General features: G+C 44.3%; 1 protein-coding gene across 3 annotated transcripts in view; it reads right to left on the bottom strand.

Annotated features, from left to right (window-relative positions):
• Positions 1–21,097, bottom strand: part of PRKG1 (protein kinase cGMP-dependent 1) — a 412,591-nt gene that overhangs the window by 49,645 nt on the left and 341,849 nt on the right. For all 3 annotated transcript variants that reach the window (XM_036404675.1, XM_036404673.2, XM_054515613.1), the window contains 2 exons: positions 16,755–16,820; positions 8,991–9,065 (listed from right to left, as the gene is read on the bottom strand). In XM_036404675.1, the coding sequence (XP_036260568.1) occupies positions 8,991–9,065; positions 16,755–16,820 (141 nt within the window). The remainder of the gene's footprint in view (positions 1–8,990; positions 9,066–16,754; positions 16,821–21,097) is intronic.

The following is a 21,097-nucleotide window of genomic DNA, read 5'->3' as shown; positions in this document are numbered from 1 at the left end:
TTCTTTTTTCTTCACTTTTTTTTTTTTTTCAGATGATTTAAAGATTTAGAGCCCAGCACTTCTCAAATCATTTCATGGAGCATTCAGTGAGACACAGAAAATGGAGCAAATGCAACTGAGGGCAAATCAATGTAAGTGGAGCAGAGCACAGCCAGGAAAACCAAGTGCACTGACTAGTGTGGGGTTTGGGATGCCCTAAATCTGCTCCAAGGCCAGGCTGGATGGACTTGGAGCAACCTAGGATCAGTGGAAAGTGTCCTAGCCCATGGAACTGGATGGGCTTTAAGGTCCTTTCCAACCTAAACCATTCTGGCATTCCAAGTTGTCTGGCATTCTCATGTGCTTGTCTCAGGTGCTGCAAACAAGCACGTGAGAAAAAAATAATAATAGTAATAATAGTAATAATAGTAATAGTAATAATAATAGTCATAATAGTAAGAGTAACAAAATAACATAATAATAACATAAATAAACCTCCATTACTCAGTGTTATGGTATATATTACTGTCATGGGAGGCTGGCACCTTCCTGGTGATCCCAACAACAGGAGCGTCATCCTGTGGGTCCCACAGCTGGGAGCAGGAAAGGCATAGATCTGTCCTAGAATACTTTCCTAGAATCCCAGAATGGTTTGGAATGGAAGGGATATTAAGGATCATCCAGAGCCACCCCTGCCATGGGCAGGGACACCTTCCTCTGTCCCAGGTTTTTCCAGCCTGGCCTTGGGCACTGCCAGGGATCCAGGGGCAGCCCCAGCTGCTCTGGGCACCCTGCGCCAGGGCCTGCCCACCCTGCCAGGGAACAATTCCTCATTCCCAATATCCCATCTAAATTTTCACTCTGTCATTTTGAAGCCATTCCCTGTGTCCTGTCCCTCCATGCCTTGTCCCCATTTCCCTCTCCAGTTCTCCTGGAGCCCCTTTAGGCCCTGGAAGGGGCTCTCCAGGTAAGGCTGAGATGGGGTAGAAATCCTGAGTGGAACAGGGACTGCATTTACACTGGAAGCTGTGTATGGACAGCAATCTGAGCCCTCAGGAAAAGTGATTGTTTTCTACAAAGAAGATGGAAAAGGGTGGCTCAGCTGTTTTGGTGAGATGGAGGTCTGCAGCAGCTTTGGAGTTAAGGCTACACTGTGTTTTTCACTTAAAGTGGGATTAAATTCTTCCATTTCACAGTTGGGTGATTGAATTTCATCTCCCAGTGTGACACAATTTCTGTCCTGGGGTCAGCTGAATTTGGTGGGCAGTTTCTGGGTACCACACTCACTGATGTTGGCAGGGAGAACAACGAATATTCACTCATTTTGAAATAGGAACCTCCACCCTCTGCTCCTTCCCCTCTCCCTGAGTTAAAACAACCAGCAGTCCCAAACCTTGGAGCTACTCCCATAAATCCTGGCCTGGAAAGTTTTTTTGGTCAATGGGAAGAAACTTCTTTATCTGGCAATGCCTTTGCCAAGATAATTTGAAATCAGGGAGACAATACTGTACCACCTCCTGCCCTGGTGCTTCCCTCTGGGGCCCAAATCTTCTCCTGCCAGACCTTTCCTGGGTACCAGCACCAGCAACATACTTGCCCTTCATCTCTCACTGGCTCTACATCTCCTTCTTCCCTTCCCCTTACAAACTCTTGGATATAAAAGTGAGGTCTGAGCTTGTTGGAGCTGCTGAGGCAGAGCCAAGCAGAACTGGACTAACACAGAACTGCAGCTCTAGGAAAGGCACAAATGATCTCCCACCTGTTCCCAGCAGTTCCAAAACCACTGTTTCCCTGTAGCAGCAGTATCACTCAGTTTTATTTGGATTACACATTTTGTTCAAGTGCCTCCCTGTTATTTAAGTCGGCAGATAACAGCAGGACAGAAATAGCCCAACTTCCAGTGGTGTCATCCTTAAAAGCTGTTTAGATAAACCTTCTGGACAGCTCCAAAATATGCTGGACAACCAATTTACACCACCAGGGGTGCATGGAAATGTTTTAATGCTGCCTTTGCCTACTCCCCCCAAAATTGGCCAAGGTTTCTGGTTAAAGCACCAAGCCAGCACTGCACAGAGCTCTGGGATTAGCAGAGTATTCCCAGCAGCTCCTGAGAGAAGGAATCCCATCCATGCCACAGGAATGGTTGATATTTCCAAGGCCCAGACCATCAAGTGCTCCCACCACGTGCAGCTGGAATGGCCATGCACATGGAGGCGTCCACATTGCATTTCTGCTCCCCCTGGAATTTGTTATCCTAAGGATGATTTATTTCTGCTGCAGTTTTGCTTCCTCAGGACAGCTCTAATTCCATAAAAGAAAGAGGACAGCCCCAATTCCATAAAGAAATGCAGCCAGCTGTTGGGAGAGCTGCCCCCTTCAGAGGCCCTGGCTTTTCCACACCATCTGCCATGCCCCAGCCCATTATCACATCCAAAGGTCAGCGGAGCAAGGGGAGAGCACAGAGATTATTACCTAAATAAAACAACCTGGCTTTCAAAAGTTCATTCACATATCCCTGGTGGGTGACAGAGCATTCCCAGTGCTCTTTCTCCAGAGGGAAGCAGCCACCAAGTCTGCCTGGTGTGGTCTCTGTGTGAATAATTCAAGTCTGCAAACAAACAGCAAGTCCCCCTCAATAAACAAAGTCATATTTAGCATTTACCTTCACTTAGGGACATCACCCTGCGTGCTCTCTTGCTGGGCTCTCACATTTTCAAATGATTTCTGAGATGTTTTCTAATTCCAGCCCTATTTATTCCAGCAATCAGGAAAATGTGACAGAGGTGGATACAAGCTAGCAGTGGCTTCAGGATGGAATGACAAATCATTTAAGGCTGAATGCTGGGAAATGCAAAACTCTCCAGCAGGAAGAGAAAAAGCTTTTCCATATTAGAGGCCAAGTAATGCCACCTAAAATCTCAGTTTTTCTGAATATTAAATGTTCCAGCTCACACAAACTGAGCAGGTATTGATGATCAGTTGTTGCTTCCACACAGCCCTCACCAGAGAGGAGAAGAGTTTTAATTATTTACACAGCTTAAAAGAAATGACTGCAACCTCTTTTTATAGCCCTGAGGAGCTTTTTGCCAGCTTTTTGCACATCCCACAGGATTTCTCCCCAGTCTGGCACCATGGATAGCCAAGGCAAAAGCTGCTTCCCAGATGGTCCCTAATTCAGGGAACAAGGGACACAGAGGGGGATGGAGCCCCTCAGCACAGCTCCATGATGCTGCAAAGCCAGCAAATTCTGTCTCTTGGAGGAAAAATGACTTTCCATGCCTTGGTGGATTGTTTCAGCCAAAGTTTTCCAGCCCAGCACCAAGTCAGATCCTCACTAAATCATCCTCTTTAACTGGCAGCTCCTGTTTTGGAACCCTAACTCTGCCCATTTCCCTTCTGGCAGGGGTTAAAATCTATCTCAGCTGTATTTCTAAACAAAATAAAACCATCCTTCCCTAACACCCAGGGCTGTTTTAGCCACACAGCCCCAGGGCAGGCTGGATGTCCAACCCAGCAGGCTGGACAGAGCCCTGCAGAGGCAGCATCTGCAGGCAAAGCTTTCCCAAGGTTTTCCATCACACCAAAGCAGGAGTTTCCATCAAAATAAGCTGGTTTCTGCTCCCTTTTACAGAGCTGAAGGGCCAATCCAGCCTCAGTGTTTCCTCATCCTCACTGGATCAAGACTGTGACCATCACTTGGACCCACATATATCAAAATTGCAACAACCAAGTCTCATTTCTGGATGGTGGGATCTTTCCTCTACTCTCTCTCCTCTTACCCTTTATTTCTTTTCCTTAGATATCTTTGTAGTTTTATATCGTTTCATTTCCATAGGTATATAAAAGGGAAAATATTCATAACCACCCTCTGCAGCAAAATTAAGTCAATGAACTCCTGGGATGCTCTTTTATGAATAAATGGAGTGAGAGAGGGGGTGTAAGGTGAAAAAAAGGACATCTCAGGGACTGAAAAAGAGAACTAGGAAAGGGATCTGAAACAAAAGGTTTGAATAGAATCATTCAGGTTGGAATAGAGCTCTCAGATTTCTGAGTCCAACTGTTAATGAAGCTCTTCATTAAAACACAGCTCCAGAAAGATGAAGGGCTCTGGGGCTGCAAGGACATGGAAAGGCATCATACACTAAATAAAGGTCCCTGTCCCCTCAAGCTCTGGAAAAAGCAGCTGATTTTGGCTGTGAGTATCCAGACATTCCCCCAGGGCTGCCATTCAGCTGGGATGGGAAATAAAACATGGGAGAAGTGCAGTCAGAACAACCTCTACCTGCAGAGAGCTTGGAGCAACAGCGTGAAGGCACCAGAGTCCAGGCTGATGCCTTAAGTCGTAGCTTTCATATTTTTCAGATTCTGTCCTGCTTTAGTGTGTAACTCTGAGCTTCATATGGAGTGTTAGCAAGTTCTCTTCACAGGGTAGTTAGACAAAACAATCCTTTTCCAACTTGAGACCAACGACAATTGTTACAAGCTCCAGACCAAAAAGTATAAACAATGGTGAAGAGAGAAAAATGAGAAGGATGGGACTTCATAACCTGAAGCTGTAATTGGACTATTAACTCCAATATGCAAATGGAGCAGAACTTATTAAAATGAGAGACCCCGTGACCAGGGGTCGATTTTGTGACCATTTTGGTTCACCTTGGGTGCAGCCCTGGCTGGGCTCTTGTGCTGCCCAAGGTGGATCCATTTGGTTTAACTCTGCCCCAAGCTCCTTCCATGGGTGTTTTGGATTGGAAGAAAATGGCAACAGGAGGCAAAATTGTCATCCCCTCACCCTAACAAACTCTTTGTCCTGCTTAAAATACAAATACACAGCATGGCCAAGTCAGGCTGTGAAGTATTTTAAGGTTTGTTGGTTATTCTGATGCCTCAGGTTTTAGCTTTTTTTCAGACTCTGTGCTGCTTTAGTGTGTGGGTCTGTCTTCACACTAAGGGATGGTGAGCTCTGTGCACAGAGCAGGGAGACAAAACAATTCCTGCTCCAGCTGGGGACCAAGGACAAATGATCCAAATCTCAGGCACAAGAGCACAAACAACGTGGGCTGGAGAGAGAAAAAGAAAAAGGATGGGACTTCATAACCTAAAGCTGTAATTGGACAATGAACTCCAAGATGCAAATGGAGCAGAACTGATCACAGTGACAGACCCTGTGACCAGGGGTCGATTTTGTGCCCATTTTGGTTCACCTTGGGTGCAGCCCTGGCTGGGCTCTTGTGCTGCCCAAGGTGGATCCATGGAGGCCTTTTAATAAATCCCTGCTTTATTCTTTAGCTCTGTCTGGCCTCTGCTCTAGGGCAGCCTTCTCAAAGCACCAAGGCTTCAGCTGGGGATCAATCCCAAGCCCTGCTGCCACAGGAGATGGGCACTGAGAGCCAGCTGGGAATGTGGTGGGAGCACTGGGACAGTGCCTCTGGGGACTGTGCTTGGCCGGGCACAGCCAGGCAGTGCCAGCTGTCCCAGCTGGATGGCAAGGGACACCTCAGTGGTGTGGCTGTGCCACAGCGCTGCCATGGAAAGGTGCCACCAGCTAGAGAGGAACCTCTCCAGCCTTGGTAAGGGTCCAATAATTGCACAGGATCAATGCCAAGAGTTCCTGGGTTGGGAAGAGCCCAGCAGGAGGGATTGGTGTGCCCTGAGCAAAGGGGGTCACTGAACCTTGCCCCACTTGGCACCACCAGCTGCAGCAGAAGCCACCCTCCTGTGTCCTCCTGGATTTATGGAAGCTGCTGGAGTGGCTCCATCTGGAAGCAACCTACACTGAGATAATCCTGATGATTCGGGCATCTCCTTCATGCCCTAAATGCCACCATGGCTGGGCCTGGCACTGGGACACTGGGAGTCTTCTAGACTCTCATTTCCTCAGAGCATGAAGCAAATTTGCCTCTCTCCTTCCCTTTTTAGGAGGCAACTATAATATCCATTAGTTAATTAATTCATTAAGTCATTTGAATACATTCAAGGAGTAGAATATTATAATTCATATTACAGTCTGCACAATCCTATAATTAAAATCATAGCCTACAATTAAAATCTTGGTCTCACAGATGACGTGTCTGCAATTGCTGATTTAAGAGAGGGAACACCAAGGATGGACATTAAAGGGAACTGCCAACCCCAAGCTGACAAAAAGCAGGAAAACGCCTCTAAAATAAGAATAAACTCAATAAATAGCTCAGCTCCTCCAGGCCTGGAGGACAGATGGATACATGGAAAGATATTTCAAGCCTGTAACTTCTGCCTAACATCCTCTCAGCCATGCCCTGAGCTCTGTGACTCCAGGGATGTGCTCCAGCATGGAAATGGGGAGAAAAACTCCAGTGCCACTAATTTTGTAGGCATTTACAGTCCTAAAATGGTTTGGGTTGGAAGGGACCTCAAAGCCCATCTGGTTCCAACCCCTTCCACCTCCCACTACACCAATCCTGCCCAAGCTGCCCTTGGTCATCCTGATCCATTTGATCCACAGGAGGCATCCCAAGGCCTTTTCCCAGCTGGCAGTGAGCTCTGAAAAGGAGATGGGAGCTAAAAAAAGACGAGCAAAAACATTCCATGGGATTTGCATAAAGCCTCACAAACCTGCCCACGTTTTATGTTCCCAGTTCTTCCCTACCACAAACCTCCCCTTGGAAAAAATAGGCCCTTGAAGGACAATTAGCTGGAGCTAATTAACTGCTGCTTGCAGAGGAATCCAGGTTAAACTTGCTGCCAAGGAGACTTTTCTCCCAAGGAGTTTTGCCTTGAGAGGTAACTCTGGAACACCAAAACTTTCTGGAAGGGCTCACAATTCTTCTGGGCTCTCTCCCCAAGGAACTTTACAATTTTTCCCTCCTCTATCCATCTTTCTGCTGGCTTTCAAGGAGCCCAGCAAACAGGAATATGGAATTTAACTGCTCAATACTCTGTTTTTCAATACGGCATTCCTTTCTTTTGGATGTTTTTCCAGGCAGACAACACTGATCCCTCCTGCTCTGAGGCAAAATGTCAAGATATGACAATAATGTCACTGTCACCTCCACTCTGCAGTGACAGGGCTCCAGCACGGGCCTCTGACTTTGAAGATAAAGAAGTTGTTATGAAAATTAATTGGTTCAGCCTTTTAGGGAACAATTCCTCCATCAGCAGGGCCCTGCCCTTCCACTGGGATGAAACACTTGGCATTAGGAGGAAAGGAGTGGAGAAGATGAAAGCTCAAAAATGTGAAGGTCAAAACCCAGTGGCTCCCAAAAGGAAGAGTTTCTTCCAAAGAGGTCCCAGACTGCAGCTTCCCCTACGTTGTACAGCAGATCCTAAAATTCCCTGAACGACCCTCAAAATCTCCTCAACCTGCATCCCCAATGTTCCTGGGATAACAAATACTCAACATTAGAGCTTAAAATTATAGAAGTGGGAAGGGCACATTTTTCTTGGTGCTAATGGGTTGTGGTGGCACCTTCAAAAACCTTCTGTGACCATGACATTGTTTATGACCCAACCCAAAATTCCCCGGTGTTATTCCCAATGTTTTCTTTCCTTCTGCTCCAATGGAAATCAATATAACCCAAATAGGAACACTCAAAAATTAATATAAAATAATAATTGAATGACCATGTGATGTTTGGGATCATCTATCTGAAGCATTCCACGCCCCAAATCCCCATTTTTTGGGGATGGTAAAGGAAGTTGATAGTCTCCCACTTTTTTAATTGGGTCAACAAGAATTTAGGGAATTCAACCTTTTTAATGGAACTCTTTATAAGAAGGAAGCTCACATTTGATCTGAGGCAGGGAAATATTATACCAATCTAAAATGCAACCCTTTAGATACCTTAAAATCAATTAGATATTTCAAACATCACTCAAACATAAGAAAAGAGAAATTATCTATGGGTATTTTGCAGGATTAAGTTAACAAGTTTTGCTTATGAACTGAAGACTTTTGAGATGGATCTTAGTTTCTGAAACAGACCAAGAGTTATTTTTAATCAATACTTAACTGGGAATTCTCACTTCCCTCCACAGAGGTGCCCAATACCTTCAGCAGACACCATTCCAACCCCTGTGGTTTAATGAGAAGTTTCTATGTATAACCCCATTGGAATCTGCAATTTAAGCAGTCACTCAGAGCATTTGACTTTGAGAAAACACTTCCCCCCCTTCTTTAATCTGCTATGAAAAAAATCCCCATAAAAGCAAAATAATTGAGAGGGGGGGAAAAGTAAAGAAAATTTGTATAGAGCAAATTTAATTTTCTTTTCAAAACTTCTGCCTTTCAATTGTGTTTGGTTGATACTGAGCATCTCCCAAAGAAGAAGAGGATCCTCTTGAAAAGCTTTAATCATTGGGATAGAATCAGAGCTCAAAGATTACAGATTAAAATCAAATTGCAGCTCAAGAATTAATAAAAAGTGGGGGTTTTAAAAATATTTTAATCTAATACTCTACAGCTCCCTTCTGAAAGGGATGAATATTTATTGTGGACCTCAGATGAATATATTGCTTCACATCAAGGCAGCTCTAGTTTTTATCCTCAAATGACAAATTCCACTGCCCATCCTTTGTCTCAGAACAAGTTTGACTTTGGAAAGTATTTGAGAAAGGTCAGAGCTCTCTAAAGAAATGAAATGCCTTCAACAACAATTCCCTCAACGACAATTCCCTCAACAACAATTCCCTCAACGACAATTCCCTCAACGACAATTCCAAGATCTAGAGTTTCTCGCATCACAATATATTTCTCACCTCAATATTTCAAGAGGGTTTCTGGATTCAAATATTGTGATTGAGCAGGACCTTTGGACCACCTGGCTTTGGGCACTGACCAGAGGAAACCCATCTCCATATTCATGGGGAGAACAAGGGAGACACAAGGAAGAAAATTCCTCCATCCACAGGAGGAATCTCTCCTTTTCAAGCTCTTTGGTACTATTGCATGGAGAACAAGGAGGGGCTTTTTGGGAATTCCAGAGGTGTACCATCAAAAAACAGAAGTTTGACCTCACCTGATGCTGAGCACTTACTTTGCTTTTGCTTCTGCATCCTCATAGGCTTTGTTGGAGACATCGTCCAGGCCCCCGATCAGGTGCTTGAAGGAGCTGTAAAGACAAAGGGACACTTTGAGAGGAAAATCACAGAAACACCAAGGCTGGAAAATACCCTGAAGATCATCCAGTCCCACCAGGTCCACCACTGAACCTGAAGAGATTCCACCTGGGAGCCAAGAAATCCAGTGTGGCGTTTTGGCAGCAAGCAGGGCTGGATCTTGATGCTGGTGACCCAGCAGGCCCAGATCTCAGAAATGCTGGAGATGTAGAAACCAATGCCAAGAAGATCCAAAATGATTTATCCAGCCCACTGAAATGGCTGCTGAAGGTTTTCACCCTCCAGCAGAAGTTTCAGAGTAAATGTGGCTGGTGGGGGCACCTCAACAATCACATCCCTGTCCTCCAACCAGGAACCCTGTAAATCCCTCTGCTTCCAAAGTGAAATGTTCACCTCTGGATCCCAGCTTTCTCATCTTTAGAGAAAGAGAACCCAAAAACACGCCAAAGGGGGTTCAAACTGAAAGAGAGGGAATTCAGGATATTGGGAAGGAATTGTTCCCTGGCAGGGTGGGCAGGCCCTGGCACAGGATGCCCAGAGCAGCTGGGGCTGCCCCTGGATCCCTGGCAGTGCCCAAGGCCAGGCTGGACTTTGGGGCTTGGAGCAGCCTGGGGCAGTGGAAGGTGTCCCTGCCCATGGCAAGGGGTGGAACTGGATGATCCTTACTATCCCTTCCATCCCAAACCATTCTGGGATTCCATGAAAAACCAGAAATTAATAACTGAAATCAGTGAATGCCTTGAAACAAAAATATTCCAGGTGAAAAGCTACTTTCTACTATCCAATTCCAGTATTCCCAGTCTGGGTCTGTGCCACACAGGTTTTCTTTTTTTCAAGGAAGAAGAATTTGAAAGGATGAACTGCTGCAAACCAGAGTCTCTTGACTGATCTCTGCCCTAATGTCACAGCCTCACAAATGAAAACCCTGCAATTCTTCTGTGCTCCTGACACTCCTGAGGCACGAAACACGGAGCTCAAGAAAAGGAATTGCTCCAAGTTGACCAAAAAATGAACTGAAACATTGAAAAAAATAAAAGAAAAAGCCACATTTCTGACATAAGGAATAAGAAGGGGATGTTTAATATGGCCCTTTCTCAAGGAGGATTTGTAGGATCAAAGAGAATGAATGGCACTGAGCAGGTGAGGAAAAGCCAGGGCAGCTGGGGAAATGCAATGTCCTGCCAGGCATGGGGTGAGCTGGGATACTCAGTGTTCCTGGGACAGGAATGACGGGACCCTGGCTGGCTCAGACAAACTGACAGTCCTGAGAGGGTCCTTTAGGAGATGCCTGACCCCATGGAATGCACCCCATGGATGTGTGGAGACAGCACTTAGGGCAGAACCAAGGGAGGCACAATTATCCTGTTGGAAAAAGCTGCATTTTCCCCATCACTGTGGGGCAGGAGGTGACAACTGGGAGAGCTGGTTTGGATCTGGAGCTGCTGGAAGGGCTTTTCCAGTGGAATTCTCCTTCCTGGGGCTATTCCAGAGCTGTGTGCACACAACCCTGTGCTCTGGCCCTGCTGGAGCAGGGAGGTGCCACCAGGTGCCCACTGTGGGCCCTTCCAAACTGACCCATCCTGGGATTCTCTGCTGGGAATTACAGCTCAGGAAATGCCCTCTGCCCACACCAATTTCCCCAGTCTTCCACTCCACTTAATTCATTACATTTTAAATAATACAATCAAGAAAATCATTTTTGCAAGCAAATTAATTAATTCATTTATGAGGAAGAGAAGGCACAAACCGTTTGCTCTCACAAAAACTCATGTTAGTGGTTTTTAACCAATCTGGTAATTACTAATATTTTTAATATTAGGATGTGTTAATAATGGGAGTAACTTTTCAACCCCAAATTCCTTGCTCAGCAGTGAAAACAGGAATAACTCAGCTCCTTCAGCATCTCAGGTTTTATCTTCCTGCTGCTGGGAATGTGCCACAGGATGAAGCCAAACCTTGGAAAGTGACAGTGAGACAAAAGCAGGACTGGGGTGTTAATGCCTTATTGCATCCCAAACAGGTGTTTAGGCAATTAATTAACACAGTAACACCATCCTGGAAGGCCATAAGACATTACCTAAGCACTATATTGTGATTTAGGCTTGATTGGCTTGCGAAAATGTGGCAGGGTTAAAAATACCCTTTTTTTTTGGCAATGCAAATAGATCTATTCTAGTGAAACAAAAAAGAAAAAAAAGTCACTGAAAGGAGCAAGAACAGTTTCTCTAAACCCCTTAATTTTTATTAAAAATTTTAAGCCAGATTTAGCACTGGGCAAGCTATCAAAGTTCACTTGAGTCCCTTTTTTATTGCCCATCTCAACATTGCTGAAGTCTCAGCTCAGTCCCAGAATTCAATCAGAAACTGCTCGGGTTTCTTTCTCCCCCTGGCCTTTTCTCTTCGTTTTTTCTATTCTCTCCTCATAACCAATTTTCTCCATGGATAAACTTTGCTCTGACTGGGAGAAACAGCAGAGCAGCAAACCCTAAAATCTCCACTGAAAGAGCTCGGCTCAGCTTATATGGGGTCAGTCATGCCAGGATAATACTTTTTTATTTCATTTTTCTCTAATTTCCCTTGCCAGGAGGGCCGAACCAATACCCTTTGTTGACACCTCACAGCCCTCCCTGAAAAAAAAAATCAAACCCAGGCTTTGAAACACAGACAAAAATAGGAAATGCAAAGTGGAAAAGCAGAAAATAGCTCAAATATTTAAAATGTTTCCTTAAAAAAACGTGCATCCTCTTGATATGTGCAGCTGAAGAAGACAAGAATCTGGAAAAACAGCATTTAGAGTAAATTCCAGGTAATTCTGTAACTCTCTGTCAGCAGCAGCTGGGCTTTGAGTTGTTCTGGCTCTGATCCATCAGCTCCTCTCTCTCTCCATTTGCATGAGGCAATTTTGTCCTCCCAACACCCACAGTGCTGCTAAATCTCCGAGCTCCAGGAAAACGTTGTTGGCACCATAAATAAATTATATCGAGGGGAAAAAAATCCCATATAAATAAAAGATGAACCTGGATCAACCTCAGTGTAAATATTCTGACAGTTCAGGAGCAGCCACAAACACTTTCAAACACTTTCACAGTTTCAAGAGGTAGGTAGGTGGAAAAAAAAAAAGAATTATAGAGTGGCACCAACTTGTACCTGAGGGTGCCAGTGATGATCCAAACGTCAGGAATGAGTTTGGAGCCTTTCCCTCCTGTTTTCTCTCCATACAAAGGGGCTACAAGTGAAGTCTGTCTGTGCATCTTTATTCAAACTGATCCACAGAACAGATGCTCAAGGAATGTCTGCACCATTTTTATCAGAAGACCTTTTACAGACAAGTTCCTAAAGGACCAATCCGTCAAATCCAGCACGTATTTGTTAACTTCTCCCCAACTGTACTTCTGGAACAAATCTAATAACGCCTCCAAGGAGCCTGGAAATTCACCAGGATGAGCTCTGACAAGGCCAAGCTCAGAACAATTTGGAGGCAGCACCATTGAGCAGCTCCCAGAGTAACTTTTTTCCCAGAGGATGAATTCCTGCAGTGCCACTACAGGAAAAACTTCATTAACAACAGCCTTGATCTTGTAGGGTCAAGGCAAGTCCTAAAGACAGAAAGTGCATGAATTGTAAATAAATGTTAAAAAAAAGCACTTGGAAATAAAAATGCCTTAAAACCATCTGAGAGGTGCTGTGAAATATGAATGTGTGTTCCCAGAGTGGAGGTTTGAGCAGCAGGAAATGGTGGGGCTGCAATGAGCTGCGTGGCTCCTCAAGTACCCAAAGGCTTCCCCAAATTCCCTCAGATGATCAGATATCCAGCTGGCCTTTTTTGTCACAATTCACATGAATGCTGTGTGGAGTTTGTTGAAGTTTCCAAGCCAATTCCCTAAGCCCATGGTTGGGTCTGTGCTCCACGGCAGGAAGAACATTGGCTAAATCAATCCCAACTCACCCGAGAGCTTGAGCATGGAGCCCTGCTGTGCTCCCTGACAGGGCTGCCACCTCATTTCCTCACCCTTGTCACCCTCTCACTTCCTTTTCTCCACTGGATTACTGTACCTCCTCTTCTGTGTTGAAATTTTTATGATAATGGGAAATTCCTTGGAATGTTTCCTTTCTGAATTCCAAGTTCTTTCTTTCAAATACACCTCACTAGGTAGACTACACATATTTCGTCTTCCTTCCTTGGGGGACCAAAATGGATGGTGCTCCCAATGGGAACCATAGAATTCCTAGAAAAGTTTGAGTTGGAAGGGACCTTAAAGCCCATCCAGTGCCATGGGCAGGGACATCTTCCACTATCCCAGGGTGCTCCAAGCCCCATCCAGCCTGGTCTTGGACACTTCCAGAGATCCAGAGGCATCCACAGCTTCTCTGGGAATCTGTGCCAGGGCCTCCCCACCCTCACAGGGAAGGATTAAGAGCATTAAGGACCAAATCCCACTGAAATTCATTATTCCAGTAAAGGAAGGGACTCGAAAACACAACTGCAAGACGGGAAAAAATGCCAATACTTTTTGTGACAAATATTTTCAGGACAAGGACAAGTGGGAACAAAGTCCATGGGATGCAACAAATGCTTCCTGCAGGTTGTTTTCACTGTTAGATCAGGATTTTGCTCATTCCTATGCCAGAAAAGGATGCTGGAAATGCACTTTGCAAAGCACATCTTCCTAGATTGGCAAAAATAGCTGTACTACTTTTTGGGAGTCTTTGGGGTGTTTTTGAGGCTGGAAGAGCCCTCTCTTTTCACAAGGAAATTAAAAAGCAAGGCAGCACCACCATCATCTGGTAATTAAAGACCCATCATGAGCTCCAGTTTGACTTCCCTCACGGTATTTCCCACTCCTGCTGCTTCAGCCCTGTAGCCATTTTATACATATTTTTTAAATTCCAGAGATCCTTTTGGGCAAAGCATTCCCTCCTGTCATGCTTAAGCAATTTCCTTCTCCAACCCAACTTGCCCAGAGCTCCTGGCTCATCCCTGTGATGAAAGATTCCCACATTATTCACCCCTAAACTACAAACACTGCAGCAGCTAAACCAGCCCTAAAATTGCTGGGAAAATTGGCAAATCCAGAGCCAACCCAACTTAAGCAATTCCCTTTCCAAACCCAACTTTAGCAATTCCCTTCTCCAACCCAAATTCAGCAATTCCCTTCTCCAACCCAACCTGCCCACAGTTCCTGGCTCATCCCTGTGATGAGTTTCCCCTGTTATTTACCCCCAAACTACAAACCCTGCAGTAGCTAAACCAGCCCTAAAATTGCTGGGAAAAATTGGCAAATCCAGAGCCAGGCTCATGCCTCCCTTAGGAATAACTTCCTGTGGCACCGAGGTGTGATTGACTTTGTTAATGAGATGTGGCAGCTGGAACAATTTTTGGATGCCTTGGGAAGCCTTCCACAAGGAATTGGGAAGAGTTGCCCTGCTGTAGATAATTCCAGTGGGTGATACTGGTCAGTGAGGCTGGAATCCTCCAGGAATCCCATGTGTTAAGGAAAAGGTCTTTTCCCACCATTTGTTTTTTTGAAACTGCAGCACCAGTTTTGCTGAGCTGCTTCAGATGGGGACACCCACAGAGCATGGAAATTGCTGCTTCAGTGGTTCCATCTGATTAGGCAAAGAGCTTGTCTGGGAAAAGGAAAATATTTGGCAGCCTCAGTGACTTGTGTCACCCCTCCTGCTGCATGGAACAAATTCCAGCTGCAGGGAACACCCACTCCCTGCTCCCACTGCCACCTCGTGTGTCACTCAACGTTCTCATCCACCACCACAACCCAAAAGATGTAAAAATTTGCTCTGTCTGGATATAAAAAACTGGTTCTTTTTTCCTCAGCCAATTTCCCAAATTGCCACAAGTCCTGTGAGTTTATCTCCACATGAAATGATGCTCCTGCTGTTGTCATTCCTATAAAATAACAGCCTTAGGAAGAGCTGGGACATGAAATTCAGCCCTGGCCAGGACACAGGACAGCCTGCTCTGAGCTATAAATAGGGCTATCAATAGGGTCACTTTTCTTGCCCTATAAATAAGAATTTTTAAAATAGTGTTACTCTGCTAATTGCACAATGTTAATAGAATCTCTGAGGTAGATTAACCACAGCTTCATCCGTTTAAATTTAACTTGTACTTCCTTACTATTTCAAGGGCACTGAATGCTGAGGACAAGGCACAGGAGACAAGGAAAGGAACAGTTTGGGAAATTATCAGGAATGAGTGACTTGAATTATTTGGGGTTTTTAACTCTCACAGTGCAAACCAAAAATACCTGCTGCAAAAGTGTAAAAAAAAAGTGTAAATTATTCATTGCTTTTCATTTCCCTGAATTAATGATTGCTAAATTATCTAATTATTAAAAGCAAAAATATTATCAAAATATTATCTTGCTAAATAATCAAATTCTTCTTCTCTTTGCTGCCTCAGCATGAGAAGGGAGGGTGCAGGTTTTACCTACAAGGTTGAGAAAGGAGCCCTCAGGTGTTTCCCACCTGTGTTCAATGGACAGACCATGGGTTTTGCAATTAATAATTAACATAAATCAGAACTTATCAGGATTTCTGAAGGTTTTCCCCAGCTCAGCCTGTACAGAACACTGGATTTACAGAAATGGTGGCTTGTGAGATAACACAAACCACTGGTGTTCCAGCAGGATTGAGGGGATGGAGATCAGCCCTAAAGGAGCACAGAATCCCATCTCCCACCAGAACACAAGAAGGGCTCCAGAATCACTTCTAGAGATCCACAGGGATCATGGATCCAGCTCCTGCCCAGACACCCCAACAATCCACACTGCTCTAAAAGCTCCAAGCCCACAGGTGGGTCCTACATACTTCAAAAATCCAATGGATTTATTTTCCTTTCCAACATCAGCATTTTTTTCTCATTATTCCACAGTTTCTGGCTCCCTCCTGAAGGTTTCTTGGGGCTCCTGCATGGGGGGAGGCAGTGAAAAGTCAACACCTGTTCACCCTCTCTGTGGGTTTCACAGATCCTTAGCACATTCCCATGGAAAGATTCCCATCATCTTGGGAGTGTCCATGTCTTGTTCTGGTCTGTGCCAGAGCTGCACAACAGGAAAACCAGCCCAGGAATTATGTTCCACTTTTATGTCATTTTTTTAATCCCATTCCCAGTAACTGCAGAGAGCAGCTGGATTTGCAGCACTGGAGCATCCAAGGCACAGTTTTTTCTGGATTAACCCCCCTTAATACTCTCAAGCTTCCTGTATAAATTATTATTTTACTCTTCTGATCTCCTGCATCTCCTCTGAGTGACAGAGCTCCCAGCAGGGCTGTGGCCTTCTCCCAAGGACTCTCCATCCCCACACGGGACTGGGATACACCTTGCTCCAACACGTGCCAGGAGCAAATGCTGTGGAATTTCCACAGTAATTCCAGCTTCTCCTTTATTTCAATTTGGACTTTCTGTGATTCTAATAGTCACTATTGAGTTTTGTAATGGTCACTGTTGAGTTTTCTAATAGTCACTATTGAGTTTTGTAATGGTCACTGTTGAGTTTTGTCTCACTGACTTAGGGGCACCTTCCCTCCACTCATCAAATCTGTGACTTTATCATCCCAAATTAAGAAGCCACTCTGGAGAAGATGATCCAAGGCTCTCATTAAGCTCTGGAAAAGGTTTAAGTGGGAGTTTCCCTCAGCCCCAGGCAGAAGGAGGAACTTACTCTCTGTCTATGACCAGACAGGTGACCGCTTCAGCTGCAATGACGTTGGCTGTCCTGACATCCTCCCTGCAAGAAAAAACACATTTCTCCAGTTATTTCCATGACAATCTTCTGATTTCCAGCACACAGGGTTCTTCAAGCACTTTGAGGACAAATTTCTGGCTCTCACAGCTTTTCCTTGCTGTTTTCATCATCCATTTAGGCTAATAAAAGACTAGCATTCAAAGACTAATAAAAATAATCAATTTAATTCATTTTAATCAGGTCGGTTCGGTGTTCCAGTGTTTAAGAGTCAGTGCTGCATTTTCTGGGCTCACTTTATCCCAATTTCCTCCAACCTTTCCATGTCCCAAGGTTAAGTGGATTACAGTCACTTACACCCCTCTTTTGCACACCCTCATTCATTTAGGCTGGAACACCACTCTAGGCTTCCACTGAGGCAGAAAATCAGATTTACAGGTGCTGTTAGAAATAGAAATTCCCATTTAAAGACTGGAGGTATTAAAGCAGGAATATGGTTAAAAAAGGGTGATGCACATGCACTCTCACTTTGAGGTCATCATTAATTAACTTTAATTTCTTCATGTTCATACCTTTAGAGCAGAGCAAGCAGAAATACATTAATACTGCAGCCTGTGCTGTAATGCTGACTCTGAGTCTATTTGGACTGGAATTAAGTGTGTATTCGTGCTAATTAACCCCACTGATAAATCACATTGTGCTAATTTAAAGCAATGAGAAAGAAGTAGTGGAACAGAAGTGGATAATTATCTCTATTAACTCCTAAAACTTGGGTAAATACAGAGAGGATAAGGAAGGATAATATTGAATTCCTCATTAAGTTGCTGTAGCCAGCTTTTGACAATATATTGATCCATTAAAATGAGAATCCAAACTTGTTGGTGTCCACTAATTCCCATTAAAACTCAACACATTTGTCCTATTATCCCAGATGCCACAAAAAGACATTTATCCCTGTAAATTTATGGATCACAGACATGATTTGCTTACTCCTTTATACTTAGATGATTACAGACCAGGAGAAAACAATCAAATTGGTGGCCTCAGCTCCAACATTTTCAATAAAATTGGAAATGAGGTATTCAGATGCACAAGGGACTGTTGTAATTTCTGCTAACTTCTATTAACCCATCCTTTCTAGAAGGTGACTTTGGCCAGCAGCTGCAGCACAGGCAGGTACAGAAATCCCTGGCATTAAAGGCCAATGAAACCTTGGAAGTGCATGGCATGAAAAGCTCCAAGTGCAAGGCATTAATTGGGAAAGAAATTACTAAGAGGGGATTAAAGGCAAGAGCAACCACCAGCAAGTGCCCAGCACTAAGTGAGAGAGCAACTGTTCCAAGCAGGTGGCATTAAACACAACAAATAATTACTACAAGTGCACAGAGTTCAGTGCAGAAGTTGCTATTGCAGGTGCATGCTATTAAGTGCAACGAGTAATTACTACAAGTCCAAGAGTAATTCCTACCAGTGCACAGCATTCAGTGGAAAATTAACCACTAGGAAGTGCACAGCTTTAAATGCAGAAGGAATTACTACAGGTGCGTGGCATTAATTGCAAGAAGTAATTACTACACGTGAACTGCACCAAATGCAGGAGTAATTACTGTAAGGGCACAGCACTAAATGTAATAATTACTGCAAGTGCAAAGCATTAAACCCAGAAGTTACTACTGGTAAATGCACAGCATTGAAGGGAAAAGTAACCACTAAAAGTGCAAGATATTGAATACAGAAGTTACTACCAGTGCAGGGCATTAAATGCAACAAATAATCATGGTATTAACTGAAACAGTAACTACTACAAATGCAGAGCATTAAAACCAGAGGTAATTACTCCCAGTGCACAGCATTAAATGAAAAACTAATTACTAGTAAATACATGAAACAAGTAATTATACCAGTGCAAAATATTAAATGCAGAGGTTACTCCCAGTAAATGCACAGCTTTAAAGGCAAAAGTAACTACTACCAGTGCAATGACAAGTGAAAATACTGCATTAAACGATAAAAAAACAGGTAAAAAATAGTAAAAATGGTAAAAAATGGTAAAAAAACAGGTGGTTTAATTACTACAAGTGCATTAAATACAAGTAATTATTTCAACAGCACAGCACTAAGCAGATATTAGAATTGTAATGTGTAAAACAGAACATATTGACAATTAATTAATTAATTAATTAATTCCTGGCAGTGCCCCACCACCCCCTGTGACCCCAGGGAGGAGAGGAGAGCACTGACTCAGACACTCCCTGGCCTTCATCCCCTTCCTCCTCCTCCTCCTCGGAGCTGCTTCCCGAAAATCCGTGTTCCTCATCCGTGGAGCTGCCCTCGCTCCCCGAGCGCTCCATGGCCCTGGCTGCTCCCTCATTCCCCCCGGGCACTCCTGATCCCCTCCAGCCCCCAGCTCTGTGCCACCCCCTGGCAGGTGCCAGCTCCCTCCATGCCAGGGCACCTGCACAAAGGGCACAGCTGATGCAGGGGCCCGCGGAAACCCAAGAGGAGAGGATTTGGGAGCCCTCAGGATATCCTTGGCTGTGGAAAAGGGCCAAAAGTTCCAGCAGGAGACCTCGTGTGCCCTTTCCAGCTCCTTAGCCCTGCAGTGGAATTAGGTGGCAACAAAAATCCAGGTTCCTAAATGTTCCCAGGTGTGCCAGTATCACTATAGGACGTGAAATAACACAGCGCGGACACACAAGGTAAAAGAGAGTTTTTGAATTTCTGACTCTAACATTTATAGTTTTCCAAAAATGACAGGGGATGGGAGGGTGACAGTGCCACCTCTCCAATGACAAACCAACAGCCTACCAAATTTTCCTCCTCTATAAAAGAACACAAAACAATTCGTTATTTACATCAAAGTGTGTGAGAAAGTTGGTTACAAGAACGTAAACATCAGAAAGCTTAGAAAAACTGAAAAAATCAGGGTGACATGCCACCACACCAATGGAAACATGAGGATGTTATTTAAGGGATGAAATGCACAGATCTGTTTTCCTCCTTGGAATTTACAGCCAACTTCACCACATTGGGAAGTTACAACAATTTTTCTTCTGACAAGCTGTCAACAACTCAATTTAAGAAGAGATAAGTTTACACTTCAGCCTCTGTCTCGTGGTTTTACCATAGGCTGCCATAACTTGCTCTAAATGTAAAAATGTTTGAGGCAATTCCCAATTTTTTTTTGCTTTTTTCTGCCTTCCTACATGCCCAAACTGTTTGAAGTCCTTCTCCAGTACCCTCTCCCATAGCTCCCACTGCTCCCAGTCCCTTGGATAGGGACTCCACCTCTGCCCTGGCCAGTCAGTCCAATGTTTGACAGCTCTTTCTGTAAAGGAATTTTTTCCCAATATCCAGCCTAAACCTCTTCTGGTGCAATTTGAGGCCGTTTCCCCTGGTCCTGTCCCTGTTCCTTGGGAGCAGAGCCCGACATCCCCTGGCTGTCCCCTCCTGGCAGGGAGTTGTGCAGAGCCACAAGGGCCCCCCTGAGCCTCCTTTGCTCCAGGCTGGTGGAATCCCAGCAGCAGCTCCCGGGAGTTTTTCTTTACTTTTAGAACCCTCAGTGCCATAAAGACAGAGCAGAATTTCCTTGACCAACAGAGCCTTGAAAGATCAGAGGCCTCAGCTTCATAAATATTCCAGTCAATTATCACAAACAGCTCCTCTTTCTTCGTAAATCTTGTTGTACAACCCTTGGCAGGGCTTAAACCTTTCAGCTGGAGCCACTGGGAGTAAAAATATATTTTAGGAGCAGTCGGTGAGTGCTAACAAGATGCTCACAAGGCATAAAACAAAGTATTAGAGGGAGCTGGTACATTTTCTATTTGAAGAGTTGTACATTTGGCTTATATTGAGTAAAAAAACCAGTAAAATAGTATTTTTGAAGCTAAACGAGCTGAATTGTTGTTCTCGAAGAAATGTTTTGTTTTCCCAATACCCATGAACCTTAAATCACATGGGGTTTTTGCTACATGTCCTCAAACTGGGGTACCTTGGAGTCAAATCCCTCCTGTTGTATTTCATTCCCTTTTAGGAAGTGAGATTTTAATGCCTGATGGAATTTTTACAAGATTTTTTATGAAATGGCTTTTCAAGTGCAGCTTTTTCCAGCGGCACCTTTTATTAGTTTCACATTAAAATCTATAAAAGTTTAGTAGAGCATGCTGTGTTTATTAATCCCAGTGATACATTTTTAAACATGAAAGCCAATGGCAAATGGATGCTGGGTTCTCAGGAAGATGAAAGGTTGGGAAGCCAAACTTTGGGCTGTGTGGGGTGGATTTCCCCCATGGAAATCAGGCAGATCCAGGTGATTGATGCAG

Source organism: Molothrus ater, chromosome 8 (assembly GCF_012460135.2).
Source record: "Molothrus ater isolate BHLD 08-10-18 breed brown headed cowbird chromosome 8, BPBGC_Mater_1.1, whole genome shotgun sequence".
Classification (NCBI taxonomy): domain Eukaryota; kingdom Metazoa; phylum Chordata; class Aves; order Passeriformes; family Icteridae; genus Molothrus; species Molothrus ater.
Note: the sequence above shows the minus strand (reverse complement) of the source record. Positions and strands in the feature narration are given on the sequence as shown.